The sequence below is a fragment of the Struthio camelus genome, chromosome 6 (genome assembly GCF_040807025.1).
Source record: "Struthio camelus isolate bStrCam1 chromosome 6, bStrCam1.hap1, whole genome shotgun sequence".
NCBI lineage: Eukaryota > Metazoa > Chordata > Aves > Struthioniformes > Struthionidae > Struthio > Struthio camelus.
In genome coordinates, this window is record NC_090947.1 from 8,655,292 (window position 1) to 8,672,283 (window position 16,992).

The window sequence follows — 16,992 nt, forward strand, 5'->3', positions numbered from 1 at the left end:
AGCAAAACACCTAAACGTGAGCACAAGTATAAGCTTGTGTTTTGCCACTTACCTGTGGACCACGGATGTCTATGAAACCCTACTTAAGGAGTGTGTAGTCAAGAAAAGCAAACTGTTTGTTAATCGATGCTAAATCTGTGCAGAGGTCTGTGCATCCTGTGGAAGAAGTTCACAAGTCAGAGGCTTTATAAGTAGCTGCTATAAATTTATATTCAAGTCCCTTTGAAGTGGATGAGATTTAAGAATATTCCTGAAATTAATCATGTGTTTGATAGGTTTGCTTAAGCATATTTAGCTGCTGAATCAGGGTCTTTGTCTCTCAGAATGAAATGCTGAAAATTACATTAAAAATATCCTGTTGTGTGATACGTGGCTCTTTCAGAAATTATCCGTAGGAAAAATGATTTTGGTGAGGAGAATGAATAGCTATAAAATGAGCTAAGACGATATCATCAGCCTTCAGTATTTGTACAGGCATGTTTATAGCCAAGTCATAGGGGATATATTTAGGTACAGTGTTATACAGATGAGAATACAAACGTAAGGTATTTATTGTGTTACGAATCTAGAGATAATACAGCAGTGTTATTAACAGCTATAGATCCTGGTAATTGATACAGAAGCGTTGCATCTTAAACAGAAGTTGATTGTTTTGCGTATAGTCATACGAAACTCCAGTTGAAGTTACGTGAATTAGCTGAGTGCGATGAGTAAACTAAGCGATATGAGATTGACAGTTAACTTTCTATACTTTTATATAGAAATAAAATTGAAACGTTGGTTGCCTCACCTGTGCCATTCTATAATGAAGATGTATCCTTCTTAAGTGAGATTTTGCCTGGATCAAAACCTCCTCCTTCAAAATTGTATGTGCCCTTTTGTTCACAAATTTGCTGTATGCTTTGTGCTGTCTTCTGAACGCGAGGAGATTCCCAGAGACATTAAGCCTGTGGGGCGTGTGCAGAGTGAAGGACTCGGGCATGTTCTTTTCTCAAAGGTTGCTTGATGTTGGGATATTTGGAAATGCTGCAATAATCTTTCCTGTTCTCTGTCCCCTCTCCTTGCAAACGAGAGATGTAGGACATTTTGCTTTCTCCAGTTTTGTCAGCAGTTATGGGGAGCTGCAAGGGATATTTACAAAGACATACTTTATTTCAGAGAAGCTAATCTCCTAAGACGATCCCTCTGTCGTCAGGAGAGCGAAAGACGGATGTGATTAGAAGGTGATTCAGAGCAGAAGCCCACCTTAATTTGTCTTAAGTCACCCTCTGGAGAAGCCTTATGTTATATTAGCAAGTAGTGTGGTGAAGCAGCTTTGGACCTGAAGAGAGGAAGTGCGGGCAACGAGGACTTGACATCTACAGTACATGCATTTTGCGGATTGGGTGGGGGGTGTGTTTTGGACTGGCTCTAATCAAGTCTGTGGGCTTTTAGGTGGTTATTCTGAATTCCCTCCACTGAATAACCGCCTGCATTACGTCTCCTCACTGACTGTAGAGAACAGCTGGAAGTAGTAGTTTTCCAAGGTGAAGTTAGTCTTAGCGGGATCCCCTTTTTAGCTTCTCTCTGGCATGAGAGAACTGTAGTAACCTGATAGAAGTCAGAGTTACCAGCATGCAGCACCGCTCACAGATGCGAGGAGGTATTGTCCCCGTGAGTGCTGACACAGAAATAGTCACCAGGGTCTCCCTTGAGAGGAAAATCTGTGTGTTAATATCGAATTGACAGTCCCTCATAATCTTCGTGAAAGCTGTTTTAGCCGTTAGCGGAGACTGTTACATACTGTCTCTTTCCATTTTGGTTTGTTTCAGTGGAGGCTTTCTAGTGCTGCTCCTGATGATTGCTGCTTCCACAGCTGTAAAAGCAGCAGCCTACTTTCTGTATTCCCATGTATATAATTTATAAATTGGGACTGTTGGTCTGCTTTTTCATTTACTGTTAATCTATTCAATTACATTCTGTTGTGTTGCAGAGTTTTTAGCACCTCTTTTAATTGAGTCCCTTACTTCTTTAAAGTATGCGTTTGGGGTCTCCAGAAATGTAAATTTCTCTATCCATTACGTTTTCCCTTTGAAGTGCAGCCAGTTATTTTGCCCCTGAAGACTGCATTTAGGCTTTCCCACAGGATGGCTTGGGTTATTTCCACTATTTTCTGTTTGAAGGCAATCTTATATTTTCTCTTTTAAATATTTAAAATATTCATCTCCTGAAACTGAGTTATTAAATTACCTTGTAGCACGCGGCCGAGCGGCTACTTGGGAAGATGGGGATGGGGAGCGAGAGAAACACAGTTAAGATTTTACACTCCTATGCTGTGTGCATACAGTGGTTTCACAATCAGGATGAGGTCTGTCCTGGAAAACCTTCACATATGTGTGTGTGTGTGTGTGTGTAACCTACGACTCTTGCAGACACACCGGGGACGGTGTTGTTACAGTTCTCCTGTACTCTAACCCTTGAGAGTGATGCTGGGAAGAGTACCTTCCCACAACACTCTCCTCACTGCCTTTGCTCTCCAAGTTAAAGGTTTTTCATCTGAGAGTGCCAGGTAGTTACACCTTCTGCTTCACCATGCTGCTTCAGAAGATGTCCGTAAGTCCTGTACCCTCGTCCTTTCCTACTGCTGTGGAATCAGCCAGCAGTTGCGTTAGGGATGGTGAAGGAATTTGAGGGGCAGTCAGGCTATGCTCAAAAAAACTGGAGGCCTGAGGTTGCTTGGGGTAAGAGCGTCCGCCAGCGGCTGCTGTTGACCAGGGCAATCAGTTGTATGTGCTCAATGTGCCTGTGTGTCAATAAGAAAATGCATAACAGTTGAACACCAAAAAGTAGTAATCTGTAATTTCAAGAGTGTTTTGGTGAGCTTTTGCCATCAGAATCTCCCTTCTCTTGATGCCCTATACGAAGAAGTAACTTTGTTTGTTTGTTCTGGCTGATGCATTTTCATAGCAGCCTGGGGATCCTGGTGGATATGCTGCTCTACTTGAGATGTAGGGAAATGCTGTACTGCAGAAATCTTATTTCATGCTTACTTTTTAGAAATGAGCTCCTATAGATTGGAAGGTAATGTTATTTCTTCATATTTAAAATAGATTTTTGTCTTATTCTTTGTAAACCTCTTCAGACTTTGCCCAGATTTTTGGGTTTGTTATGTGATTTTTCATAACTTTATTTTAAAGGGCTCAGGACATCTTCCGTCAGGCAATGAAATTTCAAAGTGTCGTCTTGGAAATTCTTCCTCCTTATAATCGAGACCAGTATGAAAAATCTGTTATTGCTCCCCTTTGTTTTCTGGATAACGAAGAAGGAGTTCCAAAAACAAAGATTCCACCTCCTGTTCATCCAAAACCTACCCTGAAAATGATTCATCTTTCTGGAACAAGCAGCTTGGAGGCAGGGGTACAGGCAACGCTGCAGCAGGCTAAGAGCCCCCACCTCCCACGACTGGGTAGAAAGCCATCTTCACCCTCGCTGTCTCCCCTGATGGGCTTTGGCAATAAAAAAAATGCAAAGAAAATAAAGATAGACCTGAAAAAAGGTAAGTCTTTGGGGATGATGAGATGACTGATTTCTGTATCAAGCTCTCTTTATTGATGCCTTTACTTTTAACTGAACTAGTGACATTAAGAATATAAGCAAATTAGTTCACTGATTTTTTTGTTGTTGTTGTTTAAAATAAAATTTTTCTAATACATTTCTGGGATTTTTTTCTGCTCTATTTTGTCTATATCTGAGGAGAATATCATGGAGAGGAGAGGGTAAAGGAGACTCGGCATTAGTGTAAAGTCGCTACACCCTTTGATAGCAAAAAATTACCCGAACGGAAAAGGAAAAGAATAGTCTTTATAACTACAAAAGCCTTAATGGCATTGTAACCTACAAGGAAGAAGAGATAGGCGAGTGTTAGTAACTGCTGAGAAGGACCAAGGAACATGGCCCAAAACTGATGAAGCAGAGTAAGCAGCTGGTATGTAATGCTGGAATATGCCAGGGTGCAGAGCAGTTCCCCAGATCCACAGGGTGCTGGAGAGACTGCTTTGCTCTGATTAGCAGACTCCTAATGGTCAAGGCCACAGAAGTGCCATTGAGATCCCTTCATCTGACCTTCTGCATGACACAGGCCATAGCGTTTCCCCAAATTCATTCCAGCCTCGCATTCAGCAGCTGAATGAGGGCACGCCTTTCGAAAACTTACAGAATTCACATTAGGGGGCAAAAATATTCAAAGATGAAGAAACCACCCAGATCCGTGGGTGAATTGTGCCGGGGTTAATAATCCCAAATTTTGGACCTTGTTTGTATTTGGAGTTTGCCTGTATTCAGTTTTCAGCGACGCAGTCTGGTTGTGTTTTTGTCTGACAGAGTGAAGAGTCCTTTATTAACAAATTTCTTTAATCTATCCTTTGGCACGCTCTGTGGCTCTTGCCCTAAGACAGGTATCCCAATCCTTGAAGCCTTCTTGCTGGTACTTTGTGAATTCTTTCCAATTTGCCAGGGCAAATTCTGAACAGTGGTCATCAAACCTGGCTACGGTATTTCAGTAACGGTTAGGCAGTGCCAAATAGAGAAGAACTAACCTCCTGCTTCTTGTATGCCTCCTGCATATGCTCCCCAGGATAGCTTTTGTCCTTGTAGTTGTCACGTTGCGGTTAGCGTTGGGGTTTAGTTGTCTGTCCGCTCTGGCCCCTTACCCCTCCCCGTGCACACGCATTAAAAGCTCTCCCCTGCCCCTTCTTGGTCATATTGAGGCGTTTGATCGTTCTTACCTTCTTGTGACCTCTTTTTCATGTTTATTATTTAGCCCTCTTTACCAGCTGAGTTATCCCCTATTGTTTGTTCTTTATCCATCTCCTTCTTGATATCACCTTCAAACTTTTAGTAATGGCCTTTTTTTAAAGCTAGCTGAATAAATAAAATACTGACCAGCATCGGGCCATGAGCCCTGATGCACCATTAGCGTTCTTCCAGTCCTCTTGGATTTCCTCTGCTCCAAAAGTTAAAGAATGTTAATGGTAATGTTCTTGAAAATCAGCATTCCTGTAAATTCTGGATGCATGTTATCTGCACTTACTGATTTTTTAAACAACTCCATTCCTGAATATGTGGAAGGTATTTCATTGACAACATGTGATATGAATATAGACTTCTGGCTTTTTCACAAATATAGGATAAAAGTTTAAACTGCGTGTTGCTGCTGTTTCTTTCTGATTTTTTTTATTCATATCTACTCACTGACTTTTGGTGACGTTATTTTAAAGATATGTTTATATATACTCCCCTCTATTTCATGCTGTGCAGGAGGTTGACCATAGATTTACCTGTGTCCTTCCCCTTTTTATTTTCTACAATCCTTTTCTTTGCATCTGTATTAATTTAGCTATCAGCATCCTCCTTTTGGTATGTATGTTTTTAATTGCTGTTCCATGCAGATGTCTGTATGGAACAGCAGGTTTATGCACATCTAGTAAAATGTGCTTAAGCAGATCTCAATTAGCTTTTCTGTTTTTCTCAATTATATTTTCTGTTTAATTTCTCTCTCTGATTTGGCTGAGAGCTAAATTTGATGCTAGAAGTGGCCCTTTTTAAAAATGTCTGCAACTTTATTCTGTTAACACATAATGAGCGTAATCAAGCTGTCATTTCTTAATTTTTGTTATTTCTTAACTTAAATCATTCATGTTTACTTCTGAACTCTTAAGCTTTGTGTTAACATAAAACCTACTTCAGAGTTTCCCCATGTTAGATGTAATGCTTTTGATTTTTGAAATCGTAATTTATATTTTTAGAGACGATAGGAATGTGATGCTGACGTGATGGGGTCTCCGGAAACCCTCACATGGGTAGCAATCCTCCTGCTCAATGTAAAGAGATATTTTAATGAACCCTGCTGTTCTTGGGTGATTTGGGTACTTTATAATCGATACCAGCTAATACTGATTTTACTACCTAATTCTTTATTTGTTAAAACATCTACCTATTAACATTTGGGATTTTTTTTTATTTCCAAGCTGCAAATGACTTCGTTAATAGCAGGTTTGAAACATCGCTTGTCCTTTCTTAAAGCGTGTATGTAGCCAGCAGTTTTGGCATTCCAATCATGATGTTTTTCCACTTGTCACCAAGTTTCATAAAACCAGCAAAATTATATTTATGCTCATAACTAAGCAATTTTGATTGCTTGGATACACTACTGACATTAATGTGAAGGCAGATTATAAAACCACGTAAAGAAAAGGTATCATCTTTGATAGAGAACAATTGTTTTAATGTGGGTTACCCAAGAGCGTTTCCATTTGTAGCTGTTTCAACAGAGTTTGAACATATGTGTTCTGACATTGATATAATTATTCTCTAGGCCACGTAGAAAATATGCTCACGTTTACAGCTTGTTGTTTACTTTCTGTTTTTAAGAGCTAACTTGAATGTGTCTGTGATATATCATGTTATTGACATTAATTACTTAGTTATTTTAATGATCGTCGTTTGTTTGTTAAAAATTTATGTTGGGAATTCTTTATCTGTGATCGTCTAGGTCCAGAAGGACTTGGCTTCACTGTGGTTACCAGAGACTCTTCAGTGCACGGACCTGGTCCTATTTTTGTGAAGAATATTTTACCAAAAGGTGCAGCAGTAAAAGATGGTCGTTTACAGTCGGGAGACAGAATCCTGGAGGTTAGAATAAGCATCCTTTTTATTTGCGTTGTTGTATATGGATTGCTGGATTTACGTAGATATTCTCTTTCCTATGCCTGCTGCTGATGTATGCGATGAATATTATTGACCTTAGTAAAAAGACCCATGGCTTTCTTACCATTTGTCAACAAGTGTGGTGGGCTGTTTCAAAAGGGTCCATGGGCTGTTTGAGCAAGGGAGATCCAATAATATTTTGGTTCTCAGAGCAGATAAATATATCAGTTTAGAAAGAAAGCATGTTTTGCCTTGGCAGCCGTGTCCGAAAAAATCTGTGATTCGTGTTCAGGGTTTTTAAGCGTTCATTTCAAGGCAGTTTTGTTCAAGTTGATCCGTTTAAAATTTTCAGATCTCTTGTGACTTACAATCTCATTATCTCGTGAGTTACTTCTGCTTGGTAACCTCGAAAAGCTCTTAAGGTAAACAGTTTAATAATATTTAGGTCTTGTTTTGGTACTTTTCATCTTCAAAGTGCCTTGCAAACTAATTAAGCCTCACAAACCCCCTGCAAGGTGGGTAAGTACTACAAACCTACTTTAACAGATGGTGGAAACGAGCGAAAAAGGTTAAGTGATTTGTGCAGGGCCAGAGGGGGAAGCAGTGAGGGAACTGTTGCTAATTCTTCTTTGCTCTCAGTCACTGACTGACGCCTGTCCTGGATGAGGGGAAAATGACCAAAAAAAAAAAAAGGACATGTTTAAAGTCTTCTGTTCTTCTGTGTCTTAGGTGAATGGATGGGACATCACTGGCAGGACCCAGGAGGAGCTGGTAGCTATGCTGAGGAGCACAAAGCAAGGCGAAACTGTCTCTCTGATTGTGGCTCGCCAGGAGGAGGCCTTTCTACCTCGAGAGCTGGTAAATTTAGAAATACTTCAATTCCACTCTCCAGGAAGAATAACATGTTTTAAAATTGGCCCAAGAAATAGAAGTGAACTGTTGTTGGCTGAGAAAGCCAATGAAGGATAACTGTGTAAGACTTGTGCTTGAAAAGTATTTACGTTTGGTTTTAGCCACTTTAGATAGAATTCCGTGAAATTTGATTTTCATTCCTAGAAGTGACATCATAAGCATAACTCACAGGGGAATATTGTAAACGAAGTTTGTTAGCTGTGAGGTCAAGCACAACTGAAAGCAGCTTCTCTTTCAAAAAAAGCAGCAACCTTTAAACCTAGAAGTTTAAAGTGTTTCTAATGAGTGCTGTTGCTTATCAGTAACTAATGACAGTGGTTGCCCCCTGGGTGATGCATCTTCTAAGCCTGGGAAGCCAAACTGCACAAGTGCTGGTGGGTTAGAAATCCATTGCATTCCTCACGAATTTTGGAAGTAGGCTTTTCCTCGGCTGCTGTTCTTGAACTTAATAGAAAAAGGAGAACAAAAGCAAACATACAAGAGCGTATCTTAAGTGCTCAATTTTCACTTTTTTAATGTTAGGATGAAATTGTGTTCTCTTTTGTCTCAAATAGACATAGGAAGGCTACAGTAATGTGAAAGTGCTATCTGATACATACTTGTTTCCCCTCAAAGAAGGTCATCTCTTTAGTTGCCTCTTCCTTATCTTGATTGATGGGTATACTTGACCTTTCATTAAGAAGTTCTCAGGATAAAGGAAGGACAGCGTTTCCTGCTTTTGTCTCTTTATCTCCTTTAAAGAACACAAACTGCTTTTTTTTTTTTCTCTTAAGAAGATGCCTTCTCCCTTTTTGCTTTTTCTTTTGCTTTAAACTGTTAGCGTGGTCTTCTACAACAATCCACCAGTATTTTCTCACAAAACATTGCTAACAGTTTTCCATTTGTTTTCTTGTTATCGCTGGAACCTTGCAGAGGTGTGGGTTGCTTGTTGTCTGCAGGAGGATCCCAAACGGGAGAGTAAGTTGGGTTCTCTCACATGACCCTGTTCTCTTGTGCAGCTGGTGGCCACTTTTTCCTGTACATCCGTTCCTGATATAGAGCACATGTGAAGTGCCTGAATAAAGCTATTTTTATTTTCCTTTTCCTTTCTGATTGAGCAATTTTAGAGGAGGATAAATAATAGCAGAATAATTCCAGCCCCTGTCCCAGGTTAATTAGGTGCTCCTTGTCAGTGGTTCCCTAGGTAGCTAAGTTGTAAGACTCTGTTTAGAAAGCCCTTGAGCTCTGTAGTCAGTGCCTTTGTGGAGGTGAGGGAAGTTTCTGAGTCTGAAGTACTAGACTGTCTTTTTAGGATCTCTTTTTCTCCACCAGCTCGCCTAAATACAGGTTTATTTTTGATAAGGCTGTGCATCAACAATTTTTTCTTAGGGTGTTTTAAGCTACATAATAACATTGCTTGGAAAGTGTGGGAGTTTAAGTGTATGTTCTTCTTTTTCTCTCTCCTCTTTCCCCAGCGTTGTTCTTCACTGTCTTATTCCAAATTATCTTGGAAATCATGATAACAGTGGGTAGGAATAACGGGCTGTAGAAATGTAAAAGCTGTTTATAATTTTTACGTGCCACGCTTGTCTGCTATTAAATTCTAGCCCCTGCAGCAAGGATTAACTGCCTTTCAAAAGGTGAGTTACTTTTGACTGGCATGATTGAGGTCCTGACGGTAGCCACATTTATCCTGCTGGCTTGACCTTCACTTAGATTGCTTTCTGTGTTTAAAAAAAAAAAAAAAAGAGAGAGTGAGAGATGCACTGGTGGTGGCCCTCTCACCATGTTAGTGATGATACATGAATTCTAATGCTGCTCTGTATTTCTTGTTAGCCCAATCAAGTACGATATAATACAAATGTGAGTCACTGAAGTAATTTTATGGAACCAGTCCTTCTAAGTTAAAAAGCTTTCCAACAACATCTGTTTGGTAGCTCACTGCAAAAGTGCAGGTTGCTATACCACTAAGCTACCAGATGTTGATACTAGCATGATGCTTGATAGAATTCATGAGATCTCTGAAAATAGTCTCAGTAGAGATTTAAAAAAATAAATCAAAATTGGTTTAGCTTTTTTTGGTTTTTAGCTTTATCCATAGTACTGCGTTAGGCTAATCCTCTCCTACCTCAAAAGTTACAGTGCTGCTTTGATCAAAGAGGAGAAAAAAGCCAGTGCTTTAAATGTTTGGTTTTTGGAAGGGAAAGGCAGTGGATAGTCCGGTATTTTTCAAGGGCAGCTGTAACTGCGTATTCAGACTCTGTAAGTTGCATCCAAAGTTTACCTACACGCAGGGTGGGGTTAATGCCTGGCCATAATAGGGTATTTGCCTTATATCAGACTTGTTCTTCATTTGAGCAGTTCTCCAGGGGCTTGAATGTAATCCGAGATGATGTTTTCCTTAGCTTCCCTATTACCTGTTACAAGAAAAAGGAGAAGATTGCTTAATAAATGAACATGCTCCCCACGTAAATGAGCACGCTCTCCTCAGCTTCCTGTGGCAAAGATGCCGCTGGAATTTAGACCCCTAAGAGACAATGCACAAAGCCACTTTTGAGCTTGTTGCTCAGCTTGAACTTGGTTCCTGCATTGATTTTTAGGAAGAATGTGATAGCTGCCTAGGCACAAAGCAAACAAAATAAAGTAATGGAGGGTGGCGTTTGATTGTGTGGATCTATAATAATATAATTTGACTTCCTCTCATAACGAAGCTGCTGTCTGGAGAAAGCTTGGTCTCAGGAACGTAAGCTAGATGGAAGCAGAGTTTGGGGGGAATTGTTACTGTGGTATATGCTGATGAAATTGCTCGCAAGTCGAAAAATATATTCAGAGCAGCAAACCTTTACCACCAGCCAAGAGAGAGATGTGATATGGGTGAGGATGAATCAGTGTTTCAAAAGGGCATTATTAAATTATAGTGATTTGGGGCTTCAGTTACGCTAGCCCTAGCAACATCTGAGAGTCATACAGTTACATTGTTTGCACATAATGAGGGAATAAAATAGGAAGCCCAATCTTTCTAGTCTGTAAGAATAAGAGGATCTAATGAGGGTGGATTTTTTTTTTTATTTTTTTATTGAAGCAGATCAGTAAAGTAGAATTTGGACCAACCACAGGCTGTCCTGCTTATTATCCAGTTAGCCAAATGTTACTAGTAATTCATGCCAGCTGTTGACAATGTAGCAGCTGAGTAAGGAGCTGGTCCCAAAACTCAGGGGAAGATCTTGATTCACTTAATTACCACTGTCTACAGACTGGCCTGTGATTAGTGCATTCTTTAAGGTGCGTTTGGATTTTAAACTGCGTAACACTGATGGTTTTCTAGAGGATGTTTACGATTACAGAGAGAAACTGGCTCAACTGAACAGTTTTGGATTTTCCAGCTGTTATCAAAGCAAGTGGAATACCCATAAAACTGTGGCTACTGTTGTATTCTATCTTGAAAACATAGCGTTTTGATCATGTGTGTTTATTGCATCTTATCTTTTCTCCAGGAAAAAAAAAAAGTGAGATCTGAAGGTGCCATTTCTTTTAATAATGATACAAAGATCACTTCTTCTCCCTCCTCTTCCTGCGTCTCCCCCCCAGTAAAAGCAAAGCTCCTTGAACGAGAACTGGCTCTGGTGTGACCCGTTCCATGCTGTAGCCCTATGAAATTCTGATCCGCTTTCTTTTGCGGATACTCTTGTACTTTTAATGAGCATTCAGGCTAGTGGATATTATGCAAACAGGCAGAGAAGTGTCCTGCTGCACTTGCAAGAAATAATAAAGCACTGAAAAGATTAAGGTGCGTCTTTCTTGAAGTTAGAACACATGCATACTGTAAGCTTTACATATACTTTATAAGTTGTTCTAAAGATAGCTTTTTTTACTTCTCAGATCCAGTTGTGATCGCTATTTCTGTGATTTCTTGGCTCTTTCTCTGCTCGGTGACAAATGGAGGAGGAAGGGGAACGCAGCAGCTTTTTTACGACAAAGGCTAAAAGAACAACAATGTATATAATGTAGCTGTTGATCTTTAACTTTCCGATTCTCTTTTATGCTTGTACTATACAGAATGGAAGGAAGTATGATGAGAGACAAGTTCAATTAAGCGTTTTTTCTGCTCACCGTGTGATCAACTTTTATGTTTCTGTCTTCCCCTAATTAATTCCTTCCACTACCTTGAACTCCGTGCCTGAAGGAGAACTTCTTGTTTGCCTGAAGTGTTGTCCTTTTTGTTTTTAGTATTCAAAGCTTATGTTCTATTGCTTCCTCTTAATTGTTTCTTGCCTTTTTATCTGCAGGAAATAATAGATGAAATTTCAGCCTGGACTTAACTATTTTTGCACCTGTTTTTGTGGGTTAAGGCAGCAATTCTAATGCCCCATTAACCCAAAACGGACAAGTGATTTCAGTCACAAAATGACCCCAGCAAGTACCAATTCTCTCTTGCACTCTCCCTGTCCAAAGGGGAAACAAGTCTGTTAGAAAAATTGGTCAATGTACATATATTGGATTTTAATAACAGACACGAGATTCAGTTCTCAAATTGTTCTGCGTGACAAAGGGAAGGAAAGCATGAGCACGCAGGGCGCCTTTCATCTTGAATTACTTCACAAAGAAGGTAGCTACAAAACCTCTCCCCTGCTGCGCCCGAGAATTTTTTGAGAGAAAGTGTCTAGTTTGGGGGTTGTAGATTCTCTTTATCTAGAACAGCGGAGAAAGCAGTGCTGGTTGTATCTATGCAAATGTATCTTAGTGTGGAAGCATTGTGCAGTGCGGCACCTCAGAGGTTTTCAGCTTTCATTGATTATGTCATTATTGCAGAGCATGGTTACTTAGGTTTAGTGCAGCCTAGAGTACTGGCAACTATGCATTGAGGCACAATTAATTAGTTACCTTGCTGCTTCTATGAGACGGTAAGAGGTTACTCTTTAGAAGGAATCACAGTGTTAGGAACTTAACTGTCTTTCCTGTCACTGTGGACCTAAGGTGTAGCAAAAATTACCCCATCGTTTTTATTGTTTCCAGCTTTTGGTGGGACTCCCAGTGTTTCCACGTGGAATAAATTGCTTGAGTAATTCAAGTATTTTCAACATGCTTTCTCACCTGCGTCTACAGTTTTGCCATAGCAGAGTGAGCCCTCAGCGTTACCTACCAACGTATCTACCCAACACAGCAAGCGTGTTTCTTTGTCATTAGCTCACAGAAAAGCACATCAGTTTCTCTGCAGAGGCGGTAGTCCACCTGGATCTAGCATTGCTCTCTCTCTCAAGGCCTTAGAAATGTTATAATCCAGCAGTGATTTGGCTTTGAGATTCTAGTCTTCTATTTTCCAGCAAATATGAGGAGCTTCAAAATGAGTGGTCCCAAACCTATGGGTGATAGCATTGCCTGCAAGAACCTCCAGTAGTGCTCTGTCTGCTGGTAAAGAAAAAGTTTGAGTGGAGACAAGTGAGGAGTGCAAAGCATGATGTTACCTTGTATTTGCTTATCGGATTATTACCCAAAGCTCCGAAGTGTGGAGGAGTCCTATCTCAGAGTGTTGGGAGATGAAGTCTGTTTACTTGATAGCATCAGTTTTTCAGCGCTGGTGCTGTCAACAATTGTTTGGCAACAAACCTTTGTCTATGAAATCAGAAATACATATACTTCAGACTGGAAACCTGTCTCTCAACAGAAGCAGAGTCTTTCGTATGTCTTAGATCCATTTATCCACACTTACAGTATTTACTTTTCTGAAAAGTCTAAGAGTAATTCTTAAGTTTCCTTGGCAGCTGTAGTATCATGCCATCTACACAGATCACCAGATTTGTGCTGTATACCATATGCAATACTTTAGAAGTCTTTGTGCCTTAGAATCCATGAAAATTTTTCCTAGGAAGGACTTAAGCCTTAAATGCATGCATTTTACATTGAAGTTGACATAAGAGAATTACACGCTGCCACGCTGCCTAGTGCTTTTTTACCATTCCTTTAAAGCAGTAACCAATAAATTAACCAAAAAGGGATTGGAATTTGTACGTCACAGTATTGTGTGTTGTCTACTTGCAATATGTTCCAAAAGGGTGCAGTAACAGCAATCCCAAATTCACCCTTGAAAATACCATGCAATCTCCCATATCTTTGTAAACAATAAGATTTTAGAAACCAAGCGATGAAATAAATTAACTACCTAAGGCTCCAGCTCAGCAGGGTGCTTAAGCGCATGGCTGACGGTCACTGCTGAGATGACGATGGGTGTTTTCACCACGGGGCATACTTTAGGGCGTAACTAGTTAATTTGTCTCCCTCTGTCTTTTACAGTTATGTTACCTAAAAGGTTAAATGAGACTGAAATTTTAAGCATTGAGGAGCAGTGGCACATTAAGTTTTTACTTAGGACAAAACTCTTTTCACAAGGGCAAACTATTTCCTTGTGTAAAACTTGCTGTGGCATTTTGAATAGGTATGTGGAGCAAACTGGAGGATCTCCGTTTTTGAAGTCTCCTGTGACATCAAACAGTAAACTGAAATGCCCTCAATAAAGAGCTGAATCTAATTCTGTCAGTATTCAAAGCTGTAATTCCAGGGAGTCTAGGTAATTCAAACCAGGACCATTTTATCCGATATGACACAAATTCTTAGTGTGCCACGTTAATGTGAAAAGTATCCAAGTACAGCATAATGCAGCTCCTTAGGTTTGCTATTGTTTTTTTTTCTTTTTTCTTAATCTTAACAGGGTGTGCCATTAGTGACCATTTAGTTTTTATTGCAATATGGAATATAGATGATTTTAAAGAAGCCAGTATGGAAGCATCTGTCAAAAGTGCTAAAGATGGATATACGCAGCAATGGCTTCAGTTATTTACTGGATTGTGACAAGATTACAGCAGGGTATTACCTTGGAGTATTATTGTGCAAAGCATTATTGTATATCCATTACAAAATACAGCGTAGATTTTATGGTGATTCAGTAAATGAGCTGTCAGCAAAGTATTTCTTAATTGTGTCTAAGCTCTTGGAAAGAACAGAGAGAATAGTGTAAATAAGGAGATATCCTTTTGTTGAGCTTTTCTGCCAGTAATAGCTATGTGGTGCTGCAATTTAAATAGTGCTCTTTAACTTATACAGGTTTTTGCAGAAAGTAGTTGCAAAAGCATGCAAATGTCTTATTTCCTTCATAAGCCTTTGAAAATAACCCTCCTGGGTCCCTTGCCTTTTGCTCTCAGCTCTGAATGGTGCTCCAGGGAGTTGGCATCTCTTATCAGAAATGAGCAGCCAGACAAGGGGCAGCCAGCATATTGAGAGACCATAATAGTGTGTTGGTCAAGGGCATCAGACAGGTACTGAAAGGTCTCTTGTTGTGTTAAACAAATGCTATTTCCTTCCTGGCTTAAGTGGGAGCTAATTTTTTGTAAGCTTCTCTTTTGGCAAAAGAACAATAGGGATAAATAAGGCAGCCTTTCCAGGGAGAGATATGCATTAGATTATCATAAATCCACAGATAAAAATTGCGGTGGTCAGTGAGAACAGGCGCTGTAAGATTAAATAGGAGGAGTGATTGAAAGTGATGTCCCATGGTAGATAGAGGACTGACACAACATTGAGTAGATATTACCACGATCTAAACAGAAGGGGGAAAATACAGTGCACAGTACTTTTTGTCAGAGGTTGCAATTCTGTTTTTCCTGGTGACTGAGCAGTTTTTGTGTGTTGTGCACGTAAGAGGAGGCTAAAAGTGTGTTTCGTCTCTGCTTTAAAAGACTGGGAATCAGTTGATGAGACCACCTGCATACCGCAAAAACTTTAGAACGTTTGAAGAACCCTTTATTTTAGCCTTTTAATTAAGAAATCAGAGAGCTGTAGGGTAGAGTGCTTCTAAGAATTGAATGAAGTCACTGGCAGAACACCAGTTAACCAAATGTGACTTGAGATTCTTAGATGATAGTTTTCCATCTGCTTTGCTGAATGTTATTTAGTACGTATTAGGGTTTTCTGCTTTTAAATCTAGCAAACTCGGTATTTTCATTCACTATTCTGTGTTTCTTGTCATTCAAGAAACATCAGAGTTGACTTTTATTGAAGTCTCATGGCAATAGCTAGGCAGATGAAACGTAACGGCCTTGATGTCCCTTGTAAGGGATGGTGCCAGTTTGATTGTTCACTCCATTCTGTTTAATGGCCGGTTTGGGGCACGGAGCAGATGAATTGGCTATTGGGCTGCTCCTGCCCGCTGCCCTGTGGTCAGAGGAGACAGTCTCCTTCCCTAAGGCGCCGAGACGCTCAGCTCTAGAGCGCTGGCTGGTGCGGCAGCAGGGGAGAGTGTTGCAAGGAGCCGAGGCTGGTGGACTCTTTTAAACAGCAGGGGACAAGCATGACGAGGCTGCGGTGGGGAGAGAGAAGAGACACCTACGTATCCAGAGGAGTGGGTTTAGTGTCTCTTGCAACTGAGGAAGGCGTTGGAAGCTGCTGGGCGAAGGTGTAGCAAGGCTGGAGGAAGGAGCTGCCCAACAAGGACAAAGTGAGCAGCAGAGATTCTCCCTCTGCCTCCCAAGCCTTTTCTACTTTAACCTGTTTCACTCTGAAATTCTTCCTCCCTACCCCAGTCTTCCTCCCCCTGCCCAAGTTGTTCTGTTATACTTGTGTCTTAATACCACTTCAGAGTTTAAAATCCCTTTTGCTTTCCTCAGTGTGCCTACCTTAAGGGAAGGGTACAGGCCAGTCTATCTCAAAGCTCTAGCCATCTCCAAGTCTCCTTACTTGGCTGTCTGGACTTTGGTTAATGTGAAAGTTTCCTGGTTTATTATATTACCACTGAGTCACCTGCGTCCGCAGTACGGTATAACTTCAGTGGTATACTGTCATTTAATGCCTGAAGTGCTGATGTATGGTATAGTTATGACTGAGAAAATTTGGAATGATTGTTGGGTGGGTATTTTATAACATGAAACGTATTGGTGATGTTGAAGAAATCGGTAAGAAGTTTTGCGTGGTCCGGAAACTTATATGTTGCAGTTCACATTATTCGTTCTGTTTTTATGTCAGTTCAGAGTCTAGGCTGATCTGGAGTTAAAAATTATTTCTAAAAGAGTTCAAGGTCTGGTGCACTGGAGTGGCGTTGCTTTACCAGACCGTAACTCAGTTCATGGTTATTGCTCTATCGTAAAGTATTGATGCCTTGGGATAGTGTTTTAGCAATGTCAGGGAAACAGAGGCGTCAGGAATTCCGCCCTGTGAGTTACTAGCAGCAATTAACGTTCATACCTGCTTTTGCCAGGAACAGGACCATCACTCATGAAATTAGTTGGCCAAACGAAGCAGTTAATTGATGAGCTGTTAACTTTAGGAGGGTTGGAGCATTTTTGGTCAGCAATGAAAAGGCATTCCTTGTGAAGAACAGTAGTATCAGGATACAAATTTGAAACCATTTAGCGAGTATAGGGTAACATTAAA

At 40.3% G+C, this 16,992-nt stretch overlaps 1 protein-coding gene across 8 annotated transcripts in view; it reads left to right on the top strand.

Moving 5' to 3' along the window:
* The window catches only part of PARD3B (par-3 family cell polarity regulator beta), a 437,068-nt gene that overhangs the window by 212,001 nt on the left and 208,075 nt on the right, over positions 1-16,992 (top strand). For all 8 annotated transcript variants that reach the window (XM_068948053.1, XM_068948054.1, XM_068948056.1 and 5 more), the window contains 3 exons: positions 3,177-3,535; positions 6,530-6,669; positions 7,414-7,542. In XM_068948053.1, the coding sequence (XP_068804154.1) occupies positions 3,177-3,535; positions 6,530-6,669; positions 7,414-7,542 (628 nt within the window). The remainder of the gene's footprint in view (positions 1-3,176; positions 3,536-6,529; positions 6,670-7,413; positions 7,543-16,992) is intronic.